At 39.6% G+C, this 12,139-nt stretch overlaps 1 protein-coding gene across 7 annotated transcripts in view; it reads left to right on the top strand.

The window, feature by feature from the left end:
- The window catches only part of diaph2 (diaphanous-related formin 2), a 378,450-nt gene that overhangs the window by 290,198 nt on the left and 76,113 nt on the right, over positions 1-12,139 (top strand). For all 7 annotated transcript variants that reach the window (XM_085363442.1, XM_085363427.1, XM_085363433.1 and 4 more), the window contains one exon: positions 8,174-8,338. In XM_085363442.1, coding sequence (XP_085219568.1) covers positions 8,174-8,338 — 165 coding nt within the window. The remainder of the gene's footprint in view (positions 1-8,173; positions 8,339-12,139) is intronic.

The raw sequence follows: 12,139 nt of genomic DNA, 5'->3' as shown, positions 1-12,139 counted from the left end.
CCAATTAATTAGTTTTAATTTGTTTGCTATTCACTTACAAATGATAGTGTCTGTGTTTATATTTTGCACAGCTTCCTAACTTATATGAATAGCAGAACGACAGCATGGTTATGACAGTGTTATCAGTTGGTGAAATGATAATTAGAAATTGATAAAGCGCATTAAAACGAAAAGACAGAGCGAGATCCTGCTCAATAAACAAATATTACAGTCCAACAATTGTGATTCATCACTGTCACTGTCAGCTAGAACTACAAAGGCAGGTTATACACAGTCAATACCGTGTGCCCTACAGAAATAAGCATCTGTTTACTCCCACAGTAACAAAGCCAGACGCGTCTTTTAAATTGATCATAAAGCAAGAAAAGACGATTTTCCTGCCAAGTAGAAGGTGAGGAACATGGTTTGTTTGTAGTATGATGTACTAACTAGGACTAAGGTGAGCTAACTGTTGCGTCAATATCTATATATGTATAATAATACATTTTACTCCAATATTCAAAGGTGCACAGTGAATACATCTAAACGTGATTAAGCGTTAGAAGGAGAGTTCCTATAATTATGAGACCAAACAATCACACTCATTTCCTTCTACATTCCACGGTCTTTTTATGCTGAAGGAAAAATGTGATAGTTGGATTCACTGAAGAACAAATCAATAAATGTGCAACACTGGGTATCATTAGCTTCCCAAATTACAAACTCCGTGTACCAGCATTCTGCACTCTTTAAAATTGGTCGAGTTGCATTTTTTGTGGTTGTTGAACTAAGTAATAATGTTTACAAGCAAGCTTTGTCTATTAAATGAAATGTAATAGCTGCGTTGCACATACTTTCTTCTTCGAGGGGCGTCTCACCAGTTATTGTAATGTTAGGACGGGATTGATGTTTACCGATTAGATCAGGGGAAGCAAGAGACTTGACCTTTTAGAATTTGACAAGTATAAACGTTGTAAACACAGTGGATTTGCATTGTCATGTTTCCGCTCTGTGAAAATTACACAGAGAGGCGCAGGCCCCGGGCATCGATGTGGCATGAGATTATTTTGGATAAGGATGAAAGGATGACGACAACCAGGAATGGTTATCAAAGATAAAATTGTGTGTTTTGTGTAAGTGTGGGTGTGTGTTGTCTTCGGATTTACTCACCAGCACCGTGATAGTGGACATCAAATTATTTTTTCCTGTGCTCTGACAGCTTTTTTAATAGCCTATCCATGATTCAACAGGTCATTCCCATGGACCTAATCCCCTCATTTCTAATTCATATAGTCTCTTTTCCTTTATCAGATGTAGTCATTACACCCACTAGTCTCCCCCTCATTGAGTTGTTATAACACCAGCTGGGTGCTGTACTGAAGAGCTTTGAATGCTTAAGTAGAAGCAACCTTCCTCTCTGCACGTATAAATATTTCAGACACAGACAGGCAGAATAAATTGACAGTAAAATTGACATTAAATCTGTCTTTTAATTTCCAGAGATAGAGGAGGCAGGGGCTGTAGGTGAGATGATGGAGAGGAGTATAGAGAGAGTAAAGGTCGTGACCCCAGTGTCAAAGTGGTAATATAATTCACTGAGCCTCTGTTGTGTGGAAAATACATTCATCACAAGTATTAAATATACACCACATCCCTAGTACTATGCAGATGTTTCAGGCACTGTTGATGTGCACTGCAGTCAGGAAGGTGCAAGATGATTCCCAAATTCTTTCTGCGTCATAACAGCGACACCAAGCACACAGCCTGTGTCACAAACAGACAAGGAGTCACGCAATAGATCCCATAGAGACAACCTAGACCTACAGAAGAAATGTGTTAGGATTGCTCTAATATTAGAAAATGTAATTGATAGCATTAATCACGACATTATTGGCACCTTTCAACATCCAAGAGAAATTGCAGAAAAAAGAAATACAATTTAGTGTGCAACGACAAAGATGGATAGGACAGGACTGCATTTCTCAGTGGCACACTGTTGATTTTCATCCAAGGTGTTGTTTTGATTACTTTGGACAAAATCCAGCAGCTTTCAGTGAGTATTGTTTCACTAAGGCATTCAGTTTGGTACAGATTTAATTATTCCCACATTGTAAAATGAGCCTGTCTTGAATTCTTGCATTTTTAAGTACGACAAATAGGCTCACATATCAGACAAATACGAGCTGAGGTTTAAGGCACCTAAAACATTCATATTTTTTTAAATTCAAATTCAAATTCAAATTTTATTTGAATACATACATACATAGAAAGTGTTCAGTATTACTCTGTAATACATATATTTAACTACTGATTAAGTTTTGTCATGTTTTTAGCAGTCTGTATTCATTTATCAAGTGATTGTAGAAGGTATGTTTTGTTTTTGATTATTTTTATTTTTATTTGCTTTTTTATTGTTGCGAGAGCTCTTGGGATGGAAAAATCGTGTTATGTATAATTGCAAATACAATTTCTCCTTTGCCTTCTACATAGATTGTTTACTTGCATGCAACCAATGTCTACTAAACCCGATTTGTCAATAGAACTTGAGGAGAGGAATTCTCACTGTTTTCTTGCATTTCTTTTTAATGAAACCGTTTTTTGATGTTATTTAATTGAAAAAAAGAATATTGTAATCATACATTTACATTGATTAGTGAGTAAATAAGTTGTCCAACAAAATACATTGACATAAACTTAAAACTCTGGCTAGAGACCGACCACATGTATTACACCAAGGGTGGAGGACTAGGCAAATTTGAAAGCAGTAGAGAGAGAAGGCCATCATAGCTAGGATTATCTGCTTTAATTGGGAGAGTAAGAAAACAACTTCAATTGTATAATACTGAGATCTAGTTGTGAGATTTTCCACACTGTATCCTTCAATATGAAGGCACGTGCCTCCTTGAAATTTTGGCAGCTTCCGCCTGCTCGCCCTCCTAACCCCCCCACAGTATTAAAGCATTTAAGTTTATCCCACTTCTTCAGTTTTTATATGCAGATGAGAGAAGTGATGCAAGCAGAAATGCAGATTTTTGAATGTCTAAGCAGCAACAGTTACAAATAGTTTACTCATTCATTAATTTATTAAGGAACAACCTTCTCTCTCTCACTCTCTCTGTCTGCCCTGCCTCTGCTCTCAATTCCTTCATCCCTTTCTCATCCCATTCTCGCTCTCAACATGATGGGTTATGTCCAGTCAGTGGGCAGCCTTGGTGTAATTTGGCCCACAGGGGCTGTTGGCAGTAGGTGTGGGGATAAAGGGAGCAGGGATAGTGGGGTTTGGAGAAAAGCAGGCTTAGCGTGGGGCCTTGGATGGAAGGGCCAGCAAGCAAAAGCATTAAATAAACATTAATGGAACTAGGTTACAAGAGATTTATTAAGGAGGCTTTTTGGGGCCCCACTGTAGGGTTTTATGCAGCACTTTAATAATTCTCTCATGCACACAGGTAAACAAAGCAGGTAATTTATTGCCATCCTCATAGGTGGCCATTGTAAAAGCTGTCTTAACTTTGTTTTTGCCCACAAATGGATTTGTCTATTTCTTTGGGATTTATCATGACATTGAATTGAGTTTGGCTCCAAAAAGCCTTTTTAACATCTAGGGTAAGTCTGACTTGGATATGATTTTGATGTTACGTTATGGTGATGAAAACAAGCGGACTTAATCACAGCTTACTGATGTTAAATGTGGCCTTTTTGGCATGCCATGCACTGATTAAACACAGTAATGAGGACACTGTACTAGGACAAAGACAGAATTTTGAAATTGTACAAGGGCAGGTTGGGTTTTGGCAAAGAGAAAGAGAATTTAAAACCTACAGTAAAGCAATGCTTTGCACTGACACCACACTTCGTATCTTACGTCGTGTAAACCAGCACCATCAGTTATGATAGTCAGAAACTTGTGTTGCTACGTAAGCCAGGGGTTTGCGACCAGCTGCTATTTTGCAAGCTCCGTTTAGACTAAATATGTTTATCTTTCAAATATATCAGCTTCACTTAGTTTTTAGTGTTTAACCACATGAAATAAAGACTTGTAAAAAAGTTCAAAACTGACAAGATGTACCACTATAGAGTGGCAATTTAAGAAAAAAATCGAATCTGTCAAACTACATAAATTCCACATTTGTAACATTGAGCCCTCAAGCAGGCGCAGTTGTCCTGTTCTGTGTTGATGAGGTTTAGTCTTCAGGAAGCGCAGGCAGTGGCCCTTTGAGGACAACTAGAAGAGGAGAGCAAAGACTGACGAACAGGGTCAGGGCAACCAAAGGCTGCATGCTGCTTTACCTTGAGACCCATTCCCTCTGCTCCCTGCTCTGCTTCAAGGGAATTTAATGGAGAGAATATGATGGGGAAATGTAAAAAGAGAATTATAAAGGGAATGTGTTTGATTGAGACAGTGGTGGACAGGAAGAAAGTAAAGGAGACGGATCAAGAAAAATTTTATCTTTACAGAGGAGAGAGAATAAAGGCTGCAATGACTGTGAGAAAGTAAGGGAAAGAAAATAGTAACAGACATCCTGACAGAAAGACATTCAAAGAATGGCATTGCGACTGTGTAGTGTGTGTGTGTGTGTGTGTGTGTGTGTGTGTGTGTGTGTGTGTGTGTGTGTGTGTGTGTGTGTGAGAGAGAGTCTGTTCATTCCGTTTCTGTATGCGTGTTGGATGAAGGCTCTACCATACCGGTTGTGTTGCTGCAGGATAGTGTGCGTCAGGCTCCATCAATATGACATGTCTTTGATGTGGAAATACAAGGAGCAAAACCCCAGCCAGCCTCAGTCCAGTCCCCAGTGGGCCACATCTACCACAGTGCATGTGCATACATGAGTATTTGAGTGAGTGAAAACAGAGAGAGGGGAGAAAAGTAGAGAAAAGGAAATGCAGAGAGCCACAAGCCACAACAAGCACTAAACATAACCACTGTCTCAATGCTTAACTGCCATTCTGCAATGAGGCAACAGTTGTGACCTGAACATTTTCAGAACCAAAGGGACTGTGCACTCAGTCGTCAATACTGTGGAATCAATATTGTATGCAAAGTAAGTTAATAAGCATATCTGTGCCGCTGTCGAATGATAAGGTGTCGTGATGCTTTTTGCACCAAAACTGACACATTGATTTGGAACGAGTCTCATTCTTGTTTGCACTTCATAAATAGTAATATAAATATTTCACATTTGTACATTTTCACAATTATTATTTTATAATTGTTAGAATTGGAGGTTGTTAATATATCCCAGTCTGGCAATAAACAGTGACTATATTGGTGTTTTTGGATGAAGTGCCACCACTTGGTAGACTGGACCTTTTAGAGAAGAGAAGGGAGGATAGTGTTTAGACTTTATGAAACAAATGCAGCTCCTACACTGAATAGATATATTACTTTGGCAAGGTTTTACGTTTACATTTATCTATCAGACCTTCAGGTTTTCACACACATGTCGAATGAAGGGGAGGTGTATAAAAGACTATATAAAAGCAGTCTGGGAGAAACAAGGGGGTAAATCACAAACAGGAATAAAGACAAGGAAGAGGAAAGAAAAGGAGGAGCTTGCTATGAACCTGGACTGTGTCATTTCTGCTGTGTGTTTGCGAGCAATGGCTTCGAAGGTCCAAATCAAACCAGACAGGTCTGTCATATACACAACTATTTTACTAGAATTCAACTTGTATCCTACTTTACTGCTAAAAAAATGTTTTTGGATTTGTGGTTGACCCTTTGACGGCTTCTGGGGGCATGGTAGAGAGAGTTTAAGATTCACTATCCTTTTGTAGCTTGCCAACTTTACCAACTTCTGAATACCTGAGTGGAATATAGCTGTAACAGCTACATGCAGCACAGGGGAAAATGGCCTTCAGCATGGGAGTGTCTCTAAAATCAAGTGCAGATATGTCTATGCCAATTCTCTCATTTCATTCTCTAGTCGTTTAAGTGGGTTGATGAAATGTAATTCATATAAAACTCCAATAAAAATTCAATAAAAACACAGAAATTTGGTATTAAAACCTTTTTCAGGAAAGGTTTTATAGCCACCCTTGTATTGTAATGATGTAGGCTGCTAGCATGTTCAAATACAGTGTGGCTACACTGTAACATGAGTACAGGTTTTTGCTAACTGTAGCTGGGACCTCGCCATCAAAAAGAAACTTTTTCTACTCAGCTCTTCTGTCGCCTGAGGCTGGGGACTGATGTAGTGATTTGTGCTGCTCAGTGCAGCCAACAACAGAGCAGTTTCCACACCTCTTTGCCTTGACATAATGCTAGGAGTTCCTGCAATTGCAAGAACAAAAAGGCACACCTCAAGCCATTTAGCTTCGTGCCACTGCAGATGTGACAGATACAAAAATAGCCTCTTAAGAAAGAAGATGGAACTGATTGAAGGCACAGCAGGTGTCAGACACCACCGCCTGTGTACTGAAACTAGTACTACTCGAGTTTCTATAGTGTTTTTTTCTCCATACTTGACTGCTTGCTAGTAGAGCTGGGCGATATATCGAGTTTTAAAAAAATATCGATATATTTTTATACGAGATATAAGATGTGACCATATCCTTTATATCGATATAGTCTATGTTACGTTATAATTATACTTGTGGAGCCGCAAGTTTGCCTCTCTTTCGTCCACTTTCGTCTTTACGCAACGTTACTCGGCCTCGCCTCTCCTTCACTGAACACAACTCCCCCTCCTCCCCCATCGCTTCACCTTCAGGAAGCGACAAGATGGACACGGCAAATCTCCGTTAACGAGTTACTGCGCATCGCCCTGTGCGTGGGGCTGGACGGCGTCAACGTGTTAGCTAGCTAACCACGCTAACGAGCTAACCACGCTAACGCCATGCAGCCCAGAGGTGCTGCACGGACTAAAACCCTTTCATTTTCTCAAAAGTTGACAGCGCGCCTTATGTATGAATTCTGGTTGTGCTTGATGGCCGCGAACCGATTTTATGTGGAACACGGCGCTCAGCAATCTGTCAAAAAATGTTTTAGTACGACTTTGGTAAGCTACGGAGCTGCACCGCTTGATGGATTGTCGGAGCATTACGGCTGAGCCTCGCGGAGTGATACGTACTGTGCTTCAACGTAATATTACCCTACTGTGTATAAGGACCGTAAATGTCATCTGTTAAGAGACGTGGTTGCGAAGCGGATTTCAAACTCCAGGCTGTCAGTCACGCAGTACAAGTTGGGAACAGAGCAGCTGTGAAATCTGTCTTTGTTATTGTGCTCAGCGTCTTTTAGTTTACATTTTGACTGCACATTTGTGAGCTTTTTGTTATGCACAAAAACAACATTGTTTTCTTTTATTTATGGAGCATTATTATTTAATAAATGCTCATAATTTATTTTTGAGTAAATTTTATGTACATCTGCTCTATGTTAATAAAAGTGCCTGTGTGACATCTGGGACACAGCTTTGACTAAGAACTCTCTTTTTGTTCTTACTTTATGGCTTTAAAAAAATATATCGAGATATATCTTATATCGCCATCCAGCTAAAAAATATCGAGATATGAATTTTGGGTCATATCGCCCAGCCCTACTTGCTAGCATGTACTTGCATGTCTGTAAATGTTGGTAGATATGTGTATTTTGTGTCGTCCTCATCTCACCTGGACTACGTGAGTCTCCGAGTGTCCAAGTGCAGTCTCTATGAGAGGTCAATGGCTGCTGCGATAATGCTTAACTGATGCTGGCTGTCAATAGTCATTCACCAGGAGAAAAGTGCTCCGCCTGTTCAGTAAATTACACAGTGCGACGTGAGCTGTGAGGTTCAAAACAACCTGACCCCACTGTTGTTGTGAGAAACAATAGAACAATGACTGCAATCAGCTTTTCCAGCAACCATCTGTGTCATGCTGCTGACTACAAAACACCTTTCCATTACTCCAGGGCTGCAGCTATTAGCTCACCATGCCATTGACTCCAAAGTGAGATGGAGAGGTTATTGTAATGCCACATTAGATTGTCTCTGACCCTTCTTTATCTAGTATTTTGTTTTGCTGACCTTGGCATAGGTGGGCTTTTTGAATGCTATAAAGCTTGTGAAAGTGATCATTTTTCACAATGACTTGTTTTTCTAGAGATCAACACGCTTGTGAGATGTGAGATTATATTGGAGATTATTTTTGAATATGCTTTGTGTATGTTTGAGACATGTCTTTCTCCTTTTTTCCTTGACTCTCTGCTTCTCACGGCTTCAGCAAGAGTTCCAGGGAGCAGTATGAAAAATTGTCCACCATGCACAAGAACATGCAGAAGCTGTATGAAAATATAGGCAGTTATTTTGCCTTTGACCCCCACTCGGTCAGTGTGGAAGAATTCTTCGGAGAACTGGCCAACTTCCGCATGCTCTTCATGGTAAGTGCAAACTTTCTGATTTTTTGCACACGAACACAAACACGTTCCTTCAAAGTAGGCACATACGTTGACTAACAGAAGCCCCCACCCACACGTGCGCATACTTTTGCACACGCTTACTTGCACACACTGGGTGTCAGTGAATTGAGAACAGAGGTTGTGTATTACACATGCACACATTTTCATCAAACTTCCAGGGTCCTGACAGGTGGTGAAAACTTGTGCGAAAATTACACTGCTGTACTTTCATGGATGCACTTGAATAGAAAAAGGGGACGCCGATTATGTCGTATCGCACTTCCATTAGTTTGAAGGACTTTGGAAGGATATACAAAAGAGAAATATCAAAATCTAAGCAGAAGAGGCTGAGGTAGTCATTAGTAATGGACCAGCTCTGAAAGCAAATTTTCCATAATGCACCTCAACAGCTTCTCAACCCTTCCTGTCAGGTAAATGCTTACAGCTTTCAAACTCTACACTGTTAGTCCATAACTCAGACTTCTTCTGCTTATAATTTTTCCTCATGTTTTCAATCGCAACAACTCCAAAGACATCACTATGGTCTTACCTCGGTTATTTTGGCAGACTTGGTACATCTTCAAAGCCAAAAAAGAAATTATGAAACGTAGATCATTACGTGAACAACGATGGTGAAATAATATCCGTCATCTGATAATCTGTCAAGATTTTCTGATGTTTCTGAGTCACTTTTCTGAATATTTCTTTAATGTTTATTCAAGATATTTGGGTTTTGGTGAACAACATGTTAATAAACAGGAGAATTACTGTCACGCCATGTTTGATTTACCTGTCTTTGTTCTGAACCTCAATTTCAGAAATGAGGCCGATTGTTTTTTTTAACACCCAATATTTAACATTTAACATGTCGATTTTTAGGAAAAAGAGCAGATAAATGTAAACTTTCTCTTCATGTCAAACGTCCTTGACTTGAGAACTGGAAGAAAGCGTCCTAAGTTACAAAGAAAAAATAAAACGGGTCAATCAAAGCAAGACTACTAATAAAAGAGGCGTCGGCAAGCTTCATAACCTGGTAAACAGTGTCATTTACATATTTATTCTTTCACATATATGTAAATACAATAAAAATATATCTTTCCACTGATTATAAAGTATGTTTTGTCTGCAATAAAAAGTATATATATCATATACGATATCTGAGAAATGCGATGAGAAAGGTTTGAGGTTCACTAAATGTGAAGTAGCATTTTAAATTGGATTAAGGGAAATAAAAAAACAGCCTCTGCTACTTACAGCAGTGAATAAAGGGCAAGGGAGATTAGTGTGTAAGAGGTAATATTAATGATAAGATAAACATCCTCTGTTAAGTAGTCTGTTAAACATTCATTCAAGCGTCTGTGATTTTCGACCTTGAACAGTCTAGTCATCCCTACCAGCAATGCCCCGAAAGCTCCTGGTGTCAGGATGATGACACCGTGTCCAGACGGCACACCCTCAGTCTTCACCATCTATTAATGTGAATGGCAAGGTCCCCTTGTCTGAATCCTTTCCTCTCTTTTCTCTGATCCCCATTTGAAACCAGCTTTTCATTCCCGCTGATCAAAGTGCACAACCATACAACATAACGCTCCCTTGAGGATTCCAGAGTTGCATGTCTCTAAAAGAAGCATCCACCCAAGAAAATAAATTATTCTCTCAAGCAAATAGCTGCAGATGAATATTTTACTACTGATTTAAACTTTCCTTCTATGGTTAAGGGGAGGGAAATGACTGGGATATAGTTTTGTGAAATGGGGGTTGGATTATAAGTTAATATATTCATATAACAACAATCCTTTAATCACCATATTTTTCAGATATTATTTATAGTTTTCGGCTTTTCAGCTCTGCTGACAGGAATGCTAATCTCATCTGCTCGCAGAGCACAAGAAATCAATGCTTGTTTATACTTTTATTTCTCTTACCCTGTGAAAACAACTGCACTAGCTTCTTTTCAGCACAGCGAAAGCTTCTTCTTAGCTTTTCTTGTCAGTGAAGCAATTTTAGGGAGATACTTGCATCATGTTATTTATCTTTGAAAAGGTTGACCTGCATCAGCCACTGCTGATTTGTTCCAACTGGCAAATTGGAATTCAAGTAAATTTAACTTCTTAATATGCCTGGTGTGTCTCACACTCTTATTTCAATATTGAGACATTGCATTGTTTGACTTTCTTCCGTCTGTGTTGCATTGCCTTGTGCAATGCATTCACATCACAAAGCATCTGCAGTATTAAAGAATTCCATTGCAATACAGTCACCCTAAATTGCTTTTGCTAAAAAGCTAGGGCTTAATGCACCCGACCGACATGAGGCATTTGAGTAAACGCATTGACAGACAGTCCTCACAGAACTGAATGTAACTGATAAGAGAATCCATTAACTCGATTTCCCTTCTGTTTCATTCTCTTTTTCTCCCTCGCTCCTGTCCCATTCTCTCTTTTTTCCTGTGGCCAATGAATTATTATTTCATTTCAGTACATGGACTCAGTATTCCAAGAGTCCAACAATTTGTTAATTTAATGCTGCTGCCATATTCTGAAATTGAGTATGAGTGAAATGCAATCGCAGGGTCTTTATACGTAATCCTGACCAGGAGCATGGGGATGAGGATTTTTTCATTAATGAGTTATCAAAGCACAGCAGATGGGCTGGGATGAACTAACAGTCTTCCTTGTTAATTGAGTGACTTTCTAATAAGACCAAAAGACCCAAACTGGGTTCACAAAGTAGCAAGATAGAGCATCTAAGAGATTAGAATGATGGTTTCTGTGTGTGGGGGTGGATCCGTCCACTTCTTAGCCCGCATGATATTTCTAAAGCTCCCTAATTCCTTCACAATATGAGAAATGATCATAATCAAGCTGATGATGCTAAAGATGACGCTCTGGCAAAGACTGAGCTCTACCTTCTTGCTGAATCACTGTCACATTTCCTCAGGATGCTTCTAGTGGTGCACAGTCATTAAATTCTTTGCACCAGATTTTAGAGGTCACCTATCAATATGGGAATACATGTATACTGCAGAGCAGAAGTCTCACAATCTGTAACCTATAACTTCTTGAAGACATTTCCCCAACATCCTGGCACACAGTGTAACAGATGGCGAATAAACACATTTGCTGCTTAAAGCCCAGGCGTTGTAGTGTTTGTAAAATTCAAATGAGATATAGCAGTGACACTCTCTGTGTGAGATCACTGGTGCGACTGAGCAGTTGGAAATACTTATTGCTCCCTCATTGGACTGGCAAACCTGTATGCATGGGAGGGGAACCATGCTGTGGGAGATGTATTGTGTTGTAAAGGGTCAAGGAAGAACAGCAAACACATTTCATGAATTATTGAAAGAACGGACCTGGAAAGGGAAAAGTCTGCGTGGCCTCGTTGGTGGGTTGGACGTGGATGTTCCACAGCATTCAGTTTCAAGCCAAGTATAGAGAGAAGAGTACCTACAATCTCCATCGCAAACACACTGAGTGTGACACGCACTCTCATCTCGTGGCCTCTGTGAGCCTCGGTGCTGCAGTGTGCTGCTTCAGTGGTGATGTTGTCAATCATACTTGAAGATGCTATTTTACAAAACCACATTTTGTTTTGTCTCTCGGTTTAAACATCCATACAGAGCACAGCCAGGGCCCATAAATGCAGGGTTTTACAGCTTTATTTAAGGGTTGTGGGGTTAAATTGTCGCTATAAAAGATAACAGTCGTTGCGGTGGATATTCAAAGGCCAGTTTTTAAGCTAAATGTATTTTCTCGAAGAGCATTTCCATTTCGTTTGTGA

This window comes from Diplotaxodon limnothrissa, linkage group LG2, assembly GCF_057381915.1.
Source record: "Diplotaxodon limnothrissa isolate DT_005_m linkage group LG2, D_limnothrissa_male_GT1.1, whole genome shotgun sequence".
NCBI classification, from domain to species: Eukaryota; Metazoa; Chordata; class Actinopteri; order Cichliformes; family Cichlidae; genus Diplotaxodon; species Diplotaxodon limnothrissa.
The sequence above is the reverse complement of the archived record's forward strand: the minus strand, read 5'-3'. Positions and strand labels throughout refer to the sequence as shown.